Source organism: Lontra canadensis, unplaced genomic scaffold, assembly GCF_010015895.1.
Source record: "Lontra canadensis isolate GAN:19392208 unplaced genomic scaffold, GSC_riverotter_1.0 scaffold75, whole genome shotgun sequence".
NCBI lineage: Eukaryota > Metazoa > Chordata > Mammalia > Carnivora > Mustelidae > Lontra > Lontra canadensis.
The window spans coordinates 5,835,695-5,855,120 of NW_022631069.1; the positions used below are offsets into that span (position 1 = coordinate 5,835,695).

At 53.1% G+C, this 19,426-nt stretch overlaps 1 protein-coding gene across 4 annotated transcripts in view; it reads left to right on the forward strand.

The window, feature by feature from the left end:
• The first annotated feature begins 3,859 nt into the window (after positions 1-3,859).
• The window catches only part of SYT6 (synaptotagmin 6), a 55,144-nt gene continuing 39,577 nt past the window's right edge, over positions 3,860-19,426 (forward strand). For all 4 annotated transcript variants that reach the window (XR_004385436.1, XR_004385435.1, XM_032881388.1 and 1 more), the window contains exons 1-3: positions 3,860-4,130; positions 14,817-15,165; positions 16,751-17,309. Coding sequence is in view for 2 of the 4 variants with exons in the window: in XM_032881388.1 (XP_032737279.1) it covers positions 3,968-4,130; positions 14,817-15,165; positions 16,751-17,309 (1,071 nt within the window). In the remaining 2 variants the exon portion in view is untranslated. The remainder of the gene's footprint in view (positions 4,131-14,816; positions 15,166-16,750; positions 17,310-19,426) is intronic.

The following is a 19,426-nucleotide window of genomic DNA, read 5'->3' on the forward strand; positions in this document are numbered from 1 at the left end:
CAATCCCCAATATAGAACATCAACTTAATTCTCCACCAGCAGTGGAACAGGATCAACTGATATCTGCTTTCCTAGAGTAAATTTAAAACCCAGCCCAAAGCGTCCACATGCCTCACTAAGCAGGAGATGGGGGAGGTGGGGACAGGAGATCGGGGCCCTCAAGGTTGGGTCAGAGTCCTCTTGACTCCTATCCACCTGAAAAAGCCATGAGCACGCTTGTATCTTTTTCTCTCTGTCTCTCCACGTACGTCAGACAATCTGGCTGTGAACGTCAGACTGCTCCCTTTACATCTCTGCTGGGGGCTTGGAGGGGAGGAGGGAATGGGGAAAGGGCTCCCTATTTAGAAATTGCATTGAGATGGAAAGACAATATGACACATCGACTCATGTCAAAGGAGCTCATTCTTCTCGCCTACAGCATTAGCAATTTCCTACCGAGGTTTAATTTTTTTTTTTTTTAGAAATTATTATTTTGTTTTAATTTATTTTATTTGTAGCATAACTCAACAGGCCATTGCTTCTCAGAGCAGAGCAGAGGACCTGTCCAAGGACAGTCGGGCCACTGGCTAGAAGACTTGGGGTGGGGGCAGGGGATGTGCTCTTTGGCTGTTTCCGAGGAAAGGAGGGCAGAGAAGTGGGATGCTCTGGTTTCTGCTTCAAATCTCCTCTTCTTCTGCATCCCACCCCACCTCCAGTTCCCTTCCCTGCTTCTGAGCAGTCTGGCCTGGGGACTAGGGGCCCAGACTCAGGAAGCTCTAGCCACCATTGAAGATGAGAGGAGAGCAATGGGGGAGGGGAAGCCCAAAGTGAGTCTGGACACCCTCTTCTCTAGAGCCAGGAAAACTGTTCTTCTGCCCCTCTCTCCTTTCCCCACTCAGCCCCCTCTGTTTTCTTCATGTAAAATCCTAAAATGCTGTTACTGGAAGGAGCCTTGAAGAGCTCCTCATCTGGCTTCATCATCTTACAAATAAGGACACTGACACCCTGATAAGGGACGAGACTGCCCCATGGCTGGTTTGATGCACCAGTCCTGGAACCCAGCCTCCTGGGGCCCAGCCTAGCACCCTTGTTGGCCACTCTGTAGTGCTGTTTCTGCTCCTCCTTCTCTCCACTCCACCCCTCAATCGAACTCAGATGGTCTTTCTCTGGAAGATAGCCTTCAGGGGCAGTAATTCTACTTCTTTCTACCTCCTTCCCTCTTCAGGTCTGGGTGGGACCTTGGGAGTCTGAATTTGGTCTCTTCATATGGGAGTGGGCTTGTCAGGGAAAGGGGTTTTAGAGAGGGATAGTTCCCACCTTCATATGTTTGTTTTGTTTGGTTGGTTGTTTGGTTTGTGGCTGGTTACATGAGCACAAGTATCAGCAGGTATCAGCATTAACCTGGGGGACAGGGAGAGAAGGCAAAGAAGACAACTAAGGTGGGTTTTTTTCCCCAATATAAGGAAAAAAATGTTTCTCTTTAATCTCTCTGAATGAGTGCCCCTTTATACTTGTATGGGTCCCTCTGCCCCTCTTTCCCTGTCCTCTGTATTTCTTGTCTATCTCCTATATTTGTCTCTATATGTTTCAATCCTCTGCCTCTTTCTCTTGTCTCTGTGTCTCTGTTTAGCTCTGTCTCTTTCATTTCTGTCTCTTTCATACACACTCATTCACACACTCAAAATTCAACACTTATTGACTGACCTGGGAGCCCCAGCCCCTTCCTGCAGCCCTGTCAGAGCAGAAACTCCTCCCTGTTCTGTTGAGAAATGCCAGGTCCAGAGCTGCTGGGGCGCCAGAGAAGCCGCAGAACCGTTCGCCTACTGTGGAGGCTGAATCCGGGAACAATGAGAAATTATCTGTTAATTCTCGGCTCCTGCCACCTGCTCTGCTCCAAACAGGCTCCTTTGCCTTCAGTTTAGATGCAAATTCCCCCACTCGTTGTAAAGCAAAATATTGATTTCCCTGCATCACAGGCCTGGGCCCTTGGAAGGTCCTGTGCTTTTTCATTCTCTGCAAAGGCAAAACAAGGCTCTTTGTTCTGCGAATTTCCCCAGGAACTCGGGAGGGGGAGGGAGAAATCACCGCGGAGTGACAGAGTTGCCATAAACATAGGCAGAGAGCAGTTGTTCTCCATTTGTATTTTACATAAACACAAACCTGCTGCCTCGGAAACTGCTAATGAGCATGTAACAAGGGGGCCTCCCCGGTGCTGAGTTTTGTATTGGGTGGGGGAGCAGGACGTGACAGGGCTTCTGGGCTCCTCAGGTGGGTTCTTGAAGCACTGGGGGGGGGGGGGCGAATGGGGACTCCACAGCTTCCCCTGTTCTTAGAACAGCAACTGAGCACCTCTCTCAGGAAGGCGTCCTGGATTGCATAGTGTCCCGGGGACCACGCTTGCTCGGTCCCTCCCGCCTGAGTTTCTAGCCTTCTCCCATCGCAGGCGCCGTAGGTCAGGGTGGAAGGTGTGAGCCCGCCACAACTGCCCATCCCCCCACCTTCCCTACCCTCCGCCCACGCTACGACTGTACTAACTGGGCTTTCAGCACCGTGGACAGAGCCATGGAGCCCTTCCGGAGAGCAAAAACCTGGTTAAGCCTGGGTCCTCTGAGGCCTCAGCTTGACCCTCTGCACTCCGGGCACTAGCTGCCGGGGGCTTTCCAGTCCAAGGGCCAGCAAGCGCTGCTGGCGCAGATGGCGCATGTGGAGACCGCCAGGAGCTGGAGCTCCGAATCTCCTCCCTCTGGAACGTGAGTCACCGCCCGAGCCACTTCCAATTAGCGTGATAATTAGGAGGAAAGACCCTCCTCCCCCACCCGCCACACGGGTACACACCAGCCCCGCGGCTTCCGGAGGCTCCTGCTAAAGTTTCCTTCCCAGCTCCGGGGAGGCAAAGAGACCTGAGCCTGGACCTTCGGGTGAGCCGCACACGGGAAGAGGCCCCCATCGGCCGACAAGCCGAGGACGCGCGACTTCCGTGACAGGGCCCCCTGCAGGGCCGCGCGGGTGGCGGCCCATAGACCACCAGGGCTGAGTGAGGTGCCTTCGAGCCCCTCCGCCAACCTGTTCCTAGACCGCACGCCCCAGTTCCTGGAGGGGAAGTCTGCCTTAAGTCTAGCGTCAACCCTCCCGTTTAGTTTTCAGGCTTTCTGGCCCTGGCTATGCTTAATAGACGCATTATCTCCGGTGGCGTTGCACCGCTGTGGGGAGATGGGTCTGGCGGGAACGGAGCTCCCTCTTGAAATGCCCCCCATTCCTATTTGAGAGAAACTTTCCCCTCCCGTTGCCATGGAGAGAGACGGCCGCTGCCTCCCGTTGCCATGGCAACGTGCGGGTACCGTGGACCGCAGGATTGCGGGGCTCAGAAAGTCTTTCTGCAGTTCAAATAGCCCCGCAGTTTTAGGGTCTTCTGCCTCCGAAGCTGGGACTTGGGGCTAGTCTGACTAACTTCTCCCGTTAGGAACCTTGGCCAAGGTTCTCCTACTCCCAGCCGGGTCATTCTTCTTTCTATTTCGTTGCCACTTGTGTGGAATGTGGCAATTTACCCAGTGTTTTCACGAACACTATCTTTATATTCCCAGGCAGTCCGTGAAGCCCTCCTAATCATTATACCTCTTTTACAGAGTGGGGAATTGAGGCTCAGAGATGCCAAGGTCACACCAGGCAGTGGATGTGAAGTCAGATGCCAGGCCCTTTCCTGGGCCTTGCACCCGCCGGGGTGCTGGACAACTGGGCTCCCCTGCCTCGAACCCCGCCGGGACTCAGACCTGTCCCTGGGTGTAGAGGGGGCGGCGGTGAGGCGCCAGACTTGCCAGCTGCCGCGGGATGCCACGTGAGGGGCGGAGACCCTGCGGGGAAGCGATTAAAAGCTGAACCGAGCCGCAGGGGGCCGCTGCGGGGAGGGTCTTCTTGGGGCTGCCTCGCCCCGCCCCAGTCCGGCGGCGGCACCGGTTCGGGCGGCTGCTTGAAGCGCCGGGGCGTCCCGGGCATGAGTGGGGTTTGGGGGACTGGGGGGCCTCGGTGCCAGGCGGCGCTCGCGCTCCTGGCCTCGCTGTGCCGGGCCCGGCCGCCCCCTCTCGGGCTGGACGTGGAGACTTGTCGGAGCTTCGAGCTACAGCCCCCAGAGAGGAGTCCGAGCGCGGCCGACTCAGGTAACGGGAAATCCGAGGACCCCTCTCTTCCTGGATTCTCACCCTGGTGGTCCTGCCTCCCAGAGCCCCGGCCCCGGGAGCCCCGGAACCTAGGCAGAGAACTCCAGCTCAGGATCCTGGATTCGAAACCAGCTCTAGCCAGTGCCCGGTTCCATCGCCCGCAGGGCAAGCGGAGAGATTTGAAAGGGGACCTGGGAGGCAGAGACTCCCCGAGCCCCCTCCCGTGTGACTCTTTGGGGGTGTCGCGCAAAGCAGCGCTCCCGGGGTGCGGCGCCCCACGGGGGCCTCAGTTTCCCTAGCGTCTCTCCGCTCACCCAGCGAGCAATCTGCCAGGGAAGAGGTCTGTGGAGCGACTAGGAGACCAGGGACACCCCGGCGGACGAAGTAACTCGTTTCTTGGGGGTGTCGAGGTCCCAAGGTCCGTCTGTCGGCCTGCGCGTCCCTTTGTTCTCTCAGCGAACGCGGTCTGAGCCCCTGGTGTCAGGGAGAAACTTGGGTCTGCGGGCGGCACGAGGTCTTGGTGTCCGTACCTCTCTCCGGCTGCGAGTGGCTGTCTGCGTCTCCGCCGGGGGGCGGGGGGCGGCGCGGAGGAGGGTGTCTCGGCATCCTCCCCCCGCTCCCGCCCCTATAACTCGCTCCCTCGGTCCCTCTCTGACTCACTCGGACTCGAGGCCGGTGCGCGACTGAGCTGGTGCCTCTCGCCGACTTTGCCAAGCCAGCGCCTCCTGCCCGAACCGCGCGGGCTCCGCGCGGGCAGCCCCGGCGGCCGCCGAGCCCAGGCGGGAGCCCGAGCCAAGGCGAGCTCGCCGGAGCCGGTGAGTCGGGAGCCCGAGCCCCATAGGGCCCGGGCCGGCGCGCAGCGTCGGCGTCTCTCGGGAGTCGCGACAGCGGCAATGGCGTGTCGCGCCCTGGCGGCGGGAGCCGTGGGAGGGTAGGCGGCCCGCCTGCCCGCGTATTTACTTGCCGCACCAGCGCCGTTCGGCCACGCTCGCCCGCTGCGGCCGGGCTTCTTTGTCGGAATGCCGACGTCTGGAGGGTCCTGGGCGAGAGGGAGGGTCGGGTCGCCTTCCCTCCAGGGGGAGGGGCGGGAGGGCAGTGTGAAGCCTCGAGAGGGTGAGGAGTGGAGGTGGGGAGATCCTGCAGGGACCAAGGCGCCGGGCTTCCTTTGGCTCCGCAGACACCGCCCCTCCTCGTCCCCCGACCCTGACCCCGGTGGCGCTGGGCCTCGGGGTAGGCGAGGGTCGCCCCTGTGGTTCCGCACCAACCGCGCGGGAAAGGGAGGAAGGGGCAGCGAGAGGCGGGAATTTCGTCTCCACGCGCGTCTCCTGGGACCAGAAGCCAGAGACTGGAGCGGCGATTCCTGGAGCAGGTACGGGTGGGGTAAGCTCCCCAGAGACCGCAGGTTCCAGGGCTCTGTTTTCACTTGAGGTTAAAGGTCAGAACTGTTGGCAAGCTCCTGGGTTAGAAACCCGGCCGCTGAGCCCGGAGGGGGGGGCGGGGGTGTTGGGTAGAGGAATAGAAGGGAGGTAGTGAGTGGGCCGAGGGGAAGATTGCGTGTGTGAGGGGATTGTGTGCTGCCTTGGAGGAGTGGAGCGCACCTCAGCCCTGCGAGGCTTGTAGGGGGCGCTGCTCTCTCGCGTGCACTCTCCCTGGCCCTGGCAATGTTGGATCAATGGGTTGATTACTGCAGCAAAAGGGACTGAGGTTAGATCTAAAGAAGAACTTTCAGAGGATGGTACAGTGATGAGTGTTGGAGACGTTGATTCTCCCTCTCGAAAAATCTCGGAATAGAGGAGGCCCAGCAAGTGTTATTAGATTTTGGTTCTCAGGTGCCATCATCTGCTATCCCATCCCTCTTCCCGTATCTCCCAGACACACAATTTCCCCTAAGTTAGAGAGTCTCTTCCTGTCTGCCTACCCAGCTCCCTTCCATCCTTTCCTCCAACAATTCATCGCCAGTGGGGGGCCTTAATGCCGGTCCTGACTTTCAAACCCTAAAGGGGGTAATTCAGGGTGAGAACACACCTGTCGAGTTCTCCCTGGGTTGGAGGCTGCTGCCCTTCTCCCCTCTCTGTCCAGAGCAGAAATGCTGCATCCTGGGAAGGGTGTCTGTGTGTGTCTGTGTGTGTAACTTTCAGATATAGGGAGGCCCTGGTGTTCTGACTCCAGAGAGACATCCTGCAGTCTGGAAGGACAGGAGCCTGGCGACCAGGCTGAGAGTAAGAGAAGGTTGAGGAGTGAGAACAAGCAGCCTCTGATGAATCAGCTTGCCTTCCCTGTAGGCTGCTTGAGCTTGATTTGTCAGCCCTGGGGGACTTGAACTTTGACTGCCGAGTCACAAGCCTCAAGAAGCACCCCTGCCCCCTGGGGTCAAGTGAGGGGGCTGAAAGGGAGGAGGAGGAGGCAGAAAGAGACCCTTGATCATAGCAAAAGAAAGTGGTTGAGAGTGGCTTTGCGATCTTGGGGTTTGAGTGAGCCCAAGTCTGGGGAGATATATAGTTCGGGACCTGCATCCCAGAGCCACTTCCAGATTCTCCAGTCAGAGAAATGTTGGATCTCTTCATTTGTATTTTTATGAAAAATGCAAGTGACTAGAGCATGCCCAGTTCTTTTTAGCTCTCTGTATGTTTCCCCCTACCTTCCTCCTACTGAAAGTCTCTAGCTTATGGGATTTGTAGTAACACCCTGAGATTCAACAACTGAGATTCAGACTCCACTATCATTTCCTGGGACCCTCCCCTATGTCATGGTCTGTGCTAGGAATTGCACAGGAAATCTTAACCTTAATCAGATCTCCTTTGCTTTCCTGACTTGAAACACTTCAAATAAACTGTCCCAGATAGAAGCAAGTTCTATTTTACTTTAAACATTCTGAAGGTGAAGGGTCTACTATCCTCTTTAATATACAAACCCCCTCACCCCCCGCCCACCCCTGCAAGTGGACACTGGTAAGCGGTTCTCTTTCTTCTTAATGCTGTTTGCCTTGTGGAAATTAATGAATTTGCTCCTAGGCCAAAGTGAAGACTGTTGGGGGTGGGTAGGAGGGTTCTGGATTTGAGGTAGCAAGCAAAGGTTCAGAGGTGTTTCAAAAAAATTCCAGAACTGTTGGGAGACCCTGAGCTGCCTGTCCCCACCAAGCTGAAGGCCAGGAATGGTTATTCTTGGCCTTACCTGTGGCCATGAGACGTACGTACTGTTGGTTCACTTCTCTACTGACTCTGGAGATGTTCTGTGATTCATTCAGCTGGTTTGAAGTTGGCCTTCCACAGCACAGATGAGATTTTTCCTGCCTGTGATGGCAAGTTAAACGCATAGCATCTCATCAAAAGACAAATGTCCTATTTCTATAACTAATCGTTACTCCCTCATTCCTTGCTGGCAGGAAGACATTCCACAGATGTTGCCATCTTTGAGGAAAGGTGCAGTGTAGGATCCTTTAGAACGTACGTCCCTTAGACAATGTTCTGACTTTATGGTGTGTCTTCAGCTTTAAGATTCTAGAACTAGGGTAAAGTATCTAGGAGCTATAGAGCACTTAGGTTTACAGTTCTAGAAGTTTTCTTCTACTTCTGTCTGTGGGAACCTTAAGAGTCAAATGGTAAATCCATCCCCTCCATGTTCCAATATGGAAGATGTGTTCTAACCATTCTGTTCCTCTGTCCACAGAGTTGAGGGTATAACACAGGGCTGCAGAAAACTAGGACTAAGACTGGGGCATCTGCACCTGGCAAGGTTTCTTTAGGGTCTGGGTAAGGCTGTCTGGCATGGGAAAAGAGTAGGGTAAGGGAAAGTCTTGCCCAAGCTCCATGGCACCCCTGCTGGTCCTGCTTAGGAAAAGAGGTCTCTGAGCACCAGAGGACTGAGTCACATTTAGGAATTTTCATGCAAGGGGATGTTGAAAGTGGAGGTGAATAGGATATCCAGCTGTGGATGCTCTAGGTACACAACACTGTCTCATCTCCCTTCTCACTCTTGCTGATCTGTTTTTCTTGCTCCATGTGTGGGCCTGAACAGACCAAACAGACCACTCTGCTCAGTGCTTGCATGTGTAAACAGGAAGGGGGGTGTAGAGGGAAAGAACATTTCTGGGTCTCTGTCTGCCCCTCCCTCATCACCCCAGCCTTGATGTCCACAACTCAGAGAGGCCCCAAGCCCTGACTAATCAGGCAGAAAGTTACAGTTACCATCTGCCAAAATAGTAATACTATTAAATGCTAAATTAATTCCAATGCTCTGTTAGCTACAGCACTCCACATTAGTCTCCGATTTATCTCTGAATCCCCTAATGATGGTGGAAGCCGGTGCCCAGTCATAAAGCTGGTGCGGCCATAATTAGCCCGGCATTGTCTCTCCTCATCACAGCTTTTCAGGGGCATTAATTCCTTCTCTGTTTGGACTCTGCTAATTATCCCCATCGGTAGTTCAGTTCAGTCTGGATCTCTGAAAGAAGGAATGGAAGCAAAGGCTCCCTGCAACCCCCCCAACCCTGAATTTTAATCACACCAGCTTCTAATAAATTTACAAGCCATGGCAGAGTTTATTATTAATGGACCACGTCTGTAAGGCTGGGAACAGAATAGCCTCTGTTCCCCCAACACACGCACATGCACGCACACGCGCACACACACGCACACGCACGCACGCACACATGCGTGCACTCTTGGGTATTTCTCTGGGACATCTATCTCTGGACAAGGCCTTTCCAGGGGCCGCTGGTTATGGGCCCAGCACCTGGTGGGTAACCTGCAGTGTCTATACTTTTTAGGGAAGAAGAAAGAGGTGGGGGATGAGGTTGGTCAGAATCCTAGTCTCCAGATTTCTACCCGCAGGCACAGAGTATCAGGCCAAATAGTAGAGGATATGTCCCACAGTCTCCTGATTATAACAAAAAACGCCTCCCCAGCTTCCTCCAGCTTTCACCTCAGCCCCCAGTCCCCTCAGGGGCCCGGCTCAGAAGCTCCGACTTTGGCATCAGAAGTTCCAGGTTTAAGTCCCAGCTCCTCCGTGTAACGCAACGTATCTTTGAAGAAGTTACTTAGTTAATAACGCCTTTAAGCTGAGTTAATTTCTCTTTGAGAGGTGCATACTAATTTCTTAGAGAGGTGGTAAAGATTAAAGGAGATAATATAAGGGGCACAGTGCTGACCATGTAGAAAGAAATAACAAATAATATTACTGGTATTAATATGAATGATTCTGCCCAGAGTCTTTTCCCTTCCTAGACTTAGTGCTGTTCTCTCCAGGCTCTCAGGCCTCTGCATTTCTTGCCATGTGATCTCTGGGTTGTGCTTGTCTGTGTCTTGTTCTGTGTCTGAATGCGGGCTCCTGGGTCAGGTTGGCCCCTGCCCCACAAAGGGCGGCCGGTAACCCATTTCTCAGGGTCTACCAGAAGCCCTGAAGCCAGCTTTCTCCAGCTTTGGGGGAAGCAGAGAAAATGGTCCTTTTCTTTTCACATCCTCTCCCCAGTTTATCTTTTCAGGTACAATCTGTTAACAAAAATGCCTGTTACTGTTATAAAATGGATTTTCCTGACATGGAAACCTATTAGAAAAATGGGAACAATAGCAGGTGATAAGAGCTGCTGATGAATCCTAACATTCTGGGTGGGGAGAAGGGGAGGGGGCACCAGGCCTCCATCTTTGGAGAAAGGAGAGATAAGAAAGCCCCGGGTTACTAATTAATAACCCAGCATTTTCCAGGGAAGGAAGGAGGCCATGAGCCATTACCCCTGGCAAACAGTCTCACGAAGGTGACAAACAAATTCCTGCCCTCGTGGGCTTCAGGGAGCTCTTCACTTCCCTGAGAAGAAGGGCCTGAGGTCTCTTGGATGCCTTGCCCTGTGGTCTGGTGTCCCTGTTCTCCATCTTAGAGGGCCCAGCTTTGGGTCCATTCTGTATTATTTGCCACCAGAAAAACAAACACATGAAGAAAAATAGCAGCTGACCTTTGGGGAGCCCTTCTCATGGACCAGCAACAAAGCCCAAAGTCTTAGTTCATTTAATATTCATAATGACTCTATAAAGTAGAAATCTTTAGAATCCCCATGAAATCTAAGAGGAAAACCAAAGTTGGAAGAACGTTAAGTAACTTGCTCTGGTTCAGACAATTAGAAATGTGGACAGATGCGCTCTGTGGTCATTCTGGGGCTGGTGCTCGCCTCAGCTACCTGCCCAGGGTCTGAGCACTCAGCCAAGTCTACATCCTCTGCCAGGGCTAGAAGCCACCTGACCCTTCGCAATGCCAGGTCACCGGGGGTGTTTCCAAAGCCTAGCTGTGCAGCTCTTTGCTCTCCCAGAGGCTGCTGGGTAATTGGCTAATATGATTTCCCAAACTGGGTGCCCATGGAATACTAGATTCTTCTGACACCTGAATAAAGATGTTTCACACCTAATATTGAGTAGTGGACTGGACTTGCTTTTTCCAAATTTCCAAGAGAACTTTGCAAAACCATAGTATGTCCTCTCAATTGTTGATTTTTCTTCCATGATTTTCTTTTTACTCCTTTGGCGCTCCCTCCTGCTCACCAGATGGCTGGTGATGGTCCCAACGAAACTGGACAAGTAGCAAGCAAATGAGTACTGACAGAAAAACTTGGAGATGTGAGATCTTTAATGTAGTACATATTATGTCTTGGCATGTAGCTATATATGAAATACTTGTATACTTTCTGCTAGTAAGGTAGTTCCTTGTTTGCAATGACAAAATTAAAGCTCTGTCTGTTAGTGTTCATGGCTTGCAGGTGTTCTGCCAATGAAACTTTTCCAGACGAGGGGATATTCAAGACTAGACTGGGCAGAGCTAAGTGATTCTAATAGGAACAGCTAGTATTTATTTTATTTTTTACTACATTCCAGGCACTGTCCTGGAACTTTTGATCTCACGGAAACCTCACAATGACCCTAGAAGGTAGATGCTCTTATTATACCCTTATCACAGATGAGGAAACTGAGGCTTGAGAGATTAAGTACTTGCTAAAGTCACACAGTTTAAAGCCAGTGGAGATGAACATTGAAGGGCCCCAGTGTGACCCTAGGGCAGTGATTCTTACTCTCCAGGCTGAAGAGGAAATAAGGAAGAAGAAAGGGAGGAAAGGGAGGAAGAATATAGAGATTTGGCAGGGGGTGAGGGTGGAGGGGGCTTTCTCCTTACTGGGGGGTTGCCTCTCTCTCTTGTCATGAAGCTAGTGCACAATAGCTGTATGGAATATGAAGAGAACTGGATCAGGACTCAAAAGGCAGCTGAGTTGCCCATCAAAATTCTGTCTGCCACGCAGTGTTGAGGTTCAAACAAGATAAATGGGAAAAAGGCTTTGAAGGTGACTTGTGCACCTGTGATTTGCTAGAGGGCAACATGTCCTGGTGGGTTGGTCCCAGCAGGCCTGGGGTAGGAAGGCAGACATAGGAGCTGATCTGGCCCTTGGCAGAGCCCTTAGCCCATACAGGAACCTGTTCTTCCCAACCTCAGGCTATGTGGGTTGGCTGAGTTTAAGTCCGCAGGTAGTGATTTTACAAGGGCAAATCCTGTACAGTCACCTTTGCCCTGGCCTAATTCTGCTCTTTACCTGCCTTGCTCACTGCCTTCCCTCTCTGGCAGGGGAGAATCCAGGCAGGAACAGGACCCCAATCTCCGTTGTAATGCCTGTGGGCGAGGTGTCCTGGAAAGAGATTGTCCAGGCAGAAGAAAGGCCTCTTGGTCTTATATAACCAGTATTGAATGCTGGGTGCTGATTCCCAATAATCCATACCTCTGCCTGCTTAATCACAGCTCCCCCGGGAGCAACAGCAGGGGAGGCGGTGGGGGGGGCACATGCACAAGCATTCACAATAGCAGCCACACGGAGGAAAACTGATTCCCTCCACCCGCCCCCTTCCCCCACCTCTCTTCATTTATGAATTCAGTTTTTTGTCAGGCTGAACATTCAAATGCACTCAATGCTCTGGATTCCCCCCATTTCTCCCCCTTTCTCATTAAAATTCTAATTATTACCAGAGCAAGTAAGATGTATGATCAAAGGAAAGCAAAGTCTAGAAATACCTTTTTGTTTTAAGGTGACTCACACTGTAGATAATGCCTGCAGAAGAGCTGTAAGTGAGAGCAGATGTGAGGGGCCTCCAGATGCCCGGATATTTAGAATAAGGACCCGTATATCTGTGGAAGCTTTCCTCGTGAGCCCCAGGGGCATAAGGGCCTACAGAAACAGTCTCCAAACCATTTAGATAATGAACTCATAACAGCACAAATTATTCGATTTAATGCCTCTGATATATATCTGTTGCCGTGTTACATACCCAGGTGGGTCGTATTGCCATTCCACGGCTTACCAGCCATAGGACCCCGGGACAATCTCATCCTCTGTGCCTCACCTTCCTCATCCACGAAATGCAAATAATAATCACGCCTCTTTCACTGGAGAGTATTAAACGAGCGAATGCATAAAAAGCACTTTACCTCAGACCTCGTAATGTTCAAAACTTAACTAAGTCCAAAAATAAAATGCTCTCATTTCTATTGCTACCAACTGGTATATTACAATTCTCATTTATTGTTTTTAAGATAATAGATAAATACAAAAGCAATCTGATATTTTTCCTCTTGTGCCCCCAGGATGCATGGATACCATACCAGAGACCTTTAGTTTAGAAGTGAGCTTAGGGTCGGCTTTCCAGATCCCTGGCAGTCTCTGGGTCAGGTGCTAATCCCACCCAGCTCCTTTGGCCAGGGAGAGGCTCTGATGTCTCTGTGCAGGGGCCTGGAGTTGCGGTGGGTGGCTGTGATAGTTTATCCAGGCCGTACCCTACAGTCAGGGAGTCAGAGGCGGTGCTAGCTCCCCAGAGAGGGTAGCTGACATTCTCACTGCCTTCCCAGGTTCCTCTGGATGGGGGACCGATTTCCCTGGTGACTGTATGCTATGAGAGTACTTTGGATTCCCCCCCGGGGGAGCTTGGCATCTCGGTACTGCAAGCCTAGCTTAGCACCTGGTACCCGCAGGTTCTCAGTAAATGCGGTTAAGAGATAATTATAGCTCTTTCATGTGCCATTCATTCATTCATTCATTCACTCATTCGTTCTCATGGGCCAGTTTCTGTGCTAGGCCCTAAGTCAGACAAATATAAAAACACAGGGTTACAATAGCCTACAGTTGAATCAGGAACAAACAGGGTTGAATAGTGGAAGGGCCCCCAGCCTGGGCGGTGGACATCCGGACCCTGGTCCAGGCTCTTAGTCTGACCTGTGACCCCAAGCAAGTCCCTTCTCTGGACCACTTCCCCCATCTGCAAAAGCACAGCCTGACCTCAGTACTTGTAGGGTCATTTCTCACCTTAAATCCTAAGATTCCTGGGGGCACTGGGCCAGGATAATCCAGACCCTGCAAACCCACAGGCCTGCAGGGGCCACGCAGGTCACAGGGAGACTGGTGAGGACACACCCCTCCAAAGGGAGCCCAGGAGCCCAGGTCCAGTGACCAAGGCATCTAGCCTCTTCCAGAGTTTCCAGAAATTTGGTGTGATGGTGATGGTAGTGGTGGAATTTCTCAAATTTTCCATTGTCACCCTAGCCATGCAAGACTCCTCCTTTGGCTTGATCTTGTGCAAACCCTGGCATGTGTGCCATTGGTTTGGAGCCTTCTGACCTCTCAGAGGGAGAAGCAGCTTTGGGATCTAAGGATCACTCCAGAAGAGGGGTGGGGGGGTTCTTTGCTTAATGACTTAATCATTAAGCAGACCTCTGCTTAATCATTTCTTCCAGAGGGAGGCATCCCCCACGGCTCTCCTGGGATCCCGGGAATCCTGCTGGGGGGCAGGGGTGGGATGGGGGCAAGGCAGTGAGCACCCACCTCTGCACCAACCACAACATTCAAAAATATCAGCTTTACAGCAAAGCTCTCAACTGGCCATGGGAATGGGAAAAGCCGGCTACAGGAATCACTTGTATGTAGCTTGGAAATAAGCTGTGTGGCTCCAGTTCCAACTTCATCCAAGTATTTACTGAGCCTACTGTGTGCAGAGTTGAGAGTCCCAAAGAAGCCTGAGACCTAACACCTGCCTCTCATCGACTTCAAGTCAGCCCGTGTTCCTTGAGCTCCGCCTCTGGGCCCCACGGTGGGGTGGGGGTGGGGGTACCGTTAGAGATGGAGTTGGCAGAGCCTCTGGTCCCCAAGGCCACACAGCCTGTTGAGGAAGAGAGCTGTATACAAAAAATGACTCTGCTCTCAGTCTGGCCTTAGTAACAGCTCTAATAGAAATTCAAACAGCATCCGCATGTGAACGCTTCACGAATTTGGACATTTGCTTAGGCTGCTATTTAAATTACTTTCCCTTCCCAGTGCACATGCCACATGCCACGACAGGCAGTAGGGGCGGCAAGGGAGGAGGCCCAGGTGCTCCCCGGGCTGGCAGCGGGGGAGGGGGGAAGGGGGAGGGTCAGGGGAAGGGGGGAGAAGAGGGAGGGTGCAGGTTGGGGGGATCAGCGGAGGCCCGTGCCAGGCTGCAGACATCTCACAAAGTGGATGGCGGAGCACCACCCCGAAAACCACCTCTCCTCTGGCGGGCAACTTTCTCATGAGCGTTCTTTTCTCTTCTCCCGTCTTTGTCCCTTCTGTGTGCCCCCCTCTGCTGACACCCTCTCTTGCTTCTGCCCACCTCTGTCTGTCTCCGTCCCTCCCTGCCTGGCTCACACCGAGGGCAGGCACCTCTGTCAGCCTCCTCGCCGTGGTAGTGATTGTGTGTGGCGTGGCCCTGGTGGCAGTTTTTCTCTTTCTCTTTTGGAAGCTGTGCTGGACGCGCTGGAGGGGCAAGGAGGCCTCCAGTCCCACTTCTGCTAACCCTCCCCCGGAGGCCCTCCAGGGCCCCAGCTCCAGAGGCAACATGGCAGACAAGCTGAAGGACAGCAGCACCCTGGGCTTCCTGGAGGCGGCTGTGAAGATCAGCCACACGTCCCCGGATATCCCGGCCGAGGTGCAGATGTCAGTCAAGGAGCACATCATGCGTCACGCACGACTGCAGCGACAGACCACGGAGCCAGCGTCATCTACCAGGTGAGTGCGGACCTCTCCCCTCCCTCACCCCCACGCCTCCACATTCTCTGACTTGAGACATTAATGAGATTCCAGCCTGTGAGGAGCAGAGGCCAGAAATAATAACACATGTCCTCTGATTGGAGACTGTAACAGGTGATGGACAATGTGGTGGGTAACCAACTGGGAGGTGGGTACCAGGAAAGACTGCAGGAGAGGGGAACCTTGAGGTGGGGCACTGTGCTCCGGGGCGTGCATGGGGATGTGCATGGGTGGGAGGTGGGTGGGGGGGTTGGAGGTAAGGAAAGATTGCAGGCAGAGGGCAGAGAATATGCAAAGGCCCAGGGGCATAAAAGTTCATGGTGTGTCTAGGGATATTCCAGTAAAGCCTTGTCGATGGAATATAAGACAAGAGGTTCCTAACATTTTGAGAATGAGGATTCCTTTATAACCTTTGACACAGTCCCCTGCCAGACCGCAGCTATATCCATGGCATTCTTTAACCGAGAAAACCCAAAACAACTCCCACCACATAGTAACAAACAACCTACTCTAAATTCAGAAACAGAAGTGGTGGCGTATTTATTCAAACCTAGGGCTCTGGCTGGCTCCTGGGTCCCTGTAACGTCTCCCCAGGCTCCCGGGGGACCAGCCAAAGGGAAGAAGACCAGGTCTTCAGCTGTGAGTTCAGGAATGAACGTGCTGGGGGTCACATTTTCAGAATTTATCATATGACCTTGGGCAAGTTGCTCACTTTTCCTAGGCCTCACTTTTCCCAAGTATAAAATAGGGCTAATGACTCGTAAGGTTGCCATGAGGAGCCAAGGAAGGAATCCATCAGAGCTGGATTCTTTGACAATCTGGAGCCGACGTGGTTTCACTTCCTATACACCTGTTCTAAGTGCTTTTTATGTGTATGAATCTGGTTCCTCCTCACAGCAATCCTGTGCGATTGTTACTTTTACTAACCTCATTTTGTCAAGCAAGTCCCTTCTCTGGACCACTTCTCCCATCTGCAAAAGCACAGCCCGACCTCAGTACTTGTAGGGTCATTTCTCACCTTAAATCCTAAGATTCCTGGGGGCACTGGGCCAGGATAATAGGGAAGTTAAATAAGTTGACCAATGTCCCATAGCCAGACAGTGGCAGAGCCAATATTAACCTACACAGTCTGACTCCCAAGCCCAATCACTGTTAACTCCGGTGTCCGTGGTAGAGCTGGTGAGGATGACGAAGGGACAGACACAGCCAGGGTAAGAAAGGATGGTCCTTCCCCTAAGGAATCTCATGGTTTCATGAGGGGAACCAGAGTTACATCTACTAGGAAGAAACCCAGAAAGTAAGAAAAAAAATGGCAGCAAAGGCTACCATTGAATTGAACTTAATATATACCAGGCCCCATTCCAACTCCCTTCCGTGGACTTGAAATGCTCACAACCACCTGCGCACAAAGTGTGTGCAGACAGACAGAGGGTCGGCGAGCAGGAGGAAAAGGGCCCACAAAGGGTAGGATGAGCCAGGGTGGCCGGCAGGTGTCGGCCTGCACGACCCTCCCCCAGAGCCCTGACCACCCTCTCCCTGCCCTCTCCTCCCAACCCCCTGCCAGGCACACGTCCTTCAAGCGCCACCTGCCACGGCAGATGCACGTCTCCAGTGTGGACTACGGCAACGAGCTGCCGCTGGCGGCAGAGCAGCCCACCAGCATTGGCCGAATCAAGCCTGAACTCTACAAGCAGAAGTCGGTGGACGGGGACGATGCCAAGTCCGAGGCCACCAAGAGCTGCGGGAAAATCAACTTCAGCCTGCGCTACGACTACGAGAGCGAGACCTTGATCGTGCGCATCCTGAAGGCCTTCGACCTCCCTGCCAAGGACTTCTGTGGCAGCTCTGACCCCTACGTCAAGATCTACCTCCTGCCTGATCGCAAGTGCAAGCTGCAGACCCGGGTGCACCGCAAGACCCTGAACCCCACCTTTGATGAGAACTTCCACTTCCCTGTGCCCTACGAGGAGCTGGCCGACCGCAAGCTACATCTCAGTGTCTTCGACTTCGATCGCTTCTCCCGCCATGACATGATCGGAGAGGTCATCCTAGACAACCTCTTTGAGGTCTCCGACCTGTCCCGGGAAACCTCCATCTGGAAGGACATCCAGTACGCCACAAGTGTGAGTATAGCCTTGCCTCCTGGGCTTCTGGAGGGTTTCTAGGGTTGGGTTGAGTGGGCTGTGTCCCTATCCTCCTCCATCCTAGAGACAAGTGGGCCTTTGCCCTTTGGAATGTGAAGGGGGACTCTGGGAACGGACCAGTGGCTCCGCCCGCCCTGGGAAGGTCCTTGCACACTGCCCCACATTGGGGTGTGGGTTGGCAACGAAGAGAATTTTTGTCCATTGCTTCTGATTACACGTTCTGGGGTGGTTCCCTCCACCTGCTCGGCCTCAGGTCTACCGCCTATAAAATAAAGCTATCTAGCTCTTTGATCATGGGAGAGGATTGGGCAGGTCTCTAGACTGAATCAGACAGCAGCATCTGCCAACTGCACTGATGTGTACTAGAAGCCTGGAAAAGGCAATTAAGAATAGGGCATGTTAATCAGGACGAATGAGGTTATGTTGCAGCAACAAATAATCCTAGGATTTGGTAGCTTAGAGCAACGAAGATCTAGTTCTTGTTCACGCTGTCCATGCTTCGCAGCACGGCTGGGCGTTCTATGTTACCTTGTGACCCAGGGGTCTGAGCAGATAGGGGTTCCATTTGGACATGTGCTCCCCTAGTTACCACATCGGGAGAAAGGGGATGTGGGGAATCACGTACTATTTCTCAAAGCTTCCACAACGAAAAGATATATATGTTACTTCTACCCACGTTTCGTTAGCCATAGCAAGACACATGGCACCTCAGGAGGGCAGGGCAAAGAAATCCTACCATGTGCCCGTAAGGGGAACTGGAAGCACTCAATGACCGACACTAGTGACTACCACACAGCCATTCCCTGCCCAGGCCAGCCCAGAGGACACCTGGCTGATGCACGCGTGGGACAGAGGCGCTGGGCTGCTTACGATCCACTGCAGTTCACCAGGGAAGGTCTCAAGGAGCTGAGGCTCAGACTGGCTTTTTGGAGGGAGGACAGGTTTGGCACAGAGAATGAAGAGGGCATATCTGGAGCCCTTTAGTCCAGTGTAGCTCCCACAGGTGTGGGGGATCCTCTCTCTAAGCCCATCCAGGCAGCTGAGAGCACAGCATGGGTGTTCCCATCAGACACCAATGGCTTGTGTCTGGGGTCTTGAGTGCTAACTGGTTGAGCCCCCCCGGATACTTCTTGCACTGTTTCTCTGGGGTGGGGCTCACCCCACTCAGTCTGCAGGCCCTCCTTCTGAACAGTCCGTTCTCAAGGTCTCCATGTTGAATCTGTGAGGATAGAGACCGGGAAAATCATCCCCCCTGCTCTGATGGGAAAGCTGTAAGAAACTTGATTTGTTCAAAGCTTGGTGGGCTCTGTTTCTGCCCCAGGGTGGGTCTCGGGGACACCCCATTCTCCAAGCTGGGGTTGACTTTGACCAATTCAGTCCCAGTGCCTCCCCTGCCTTTGCTTCCGGGAAACCCCTAAGAACAGGACCAGCCGCAGGGCCAGGCAGACGGGGTGGGTGGACGGGGCAGGCTGGCGCAGCAGCTGTGCGCCGGCCCAGGCCCAAGAGCTCTGCTCTATAAATCACTGTGAAGTTTACATCTGGTGCAGCTCTTCCCTTGTGGTCTCCTTGGGCAGCAGCTTCGTTATGGTGGCTGCACAGGTAGAGAAAAGCAGCTCGGTCCTCCCCACGTGAAGGTCGAGGCCCAGGGCCTCTGAGAGTGGGAAGGGGTGAGGCCGGGGGCTAGGGAAGCAGAGCTTGCCTCAGACTCTGAGGATTCCCCTCCCTCTCCTGCAACCTTAGCTGTGGGCGTGATGGAAGACCCAGGCCTGCACTGGACAGTCTGTGCCTAAGCGCGCTTAGGAGGCCAGCTTCCTAGGCCCTAGAAGGATGTGGCTGTCCCTGTCCTTGTCCCATCCCCTTTCCCCAGCCCAGCAGGTCATCCAAAAGGTGTTGGACACTTTGTCACCACCCTCATCATCCTCAGTTAGTTCTGTTCTAGTCCTCTTCCCTGTCCTCTGAGCAGAACACTGTGACCCGCAATGAGGAGTGAGCAGGACTGGGATAAAAGACAGCCTCTTTGATCCACAGAAAATTAGAATCGAATTCCAGAGACAAGAGACATCCATGCAGGAGCTGGTAATGCTAAGTAGTGAACA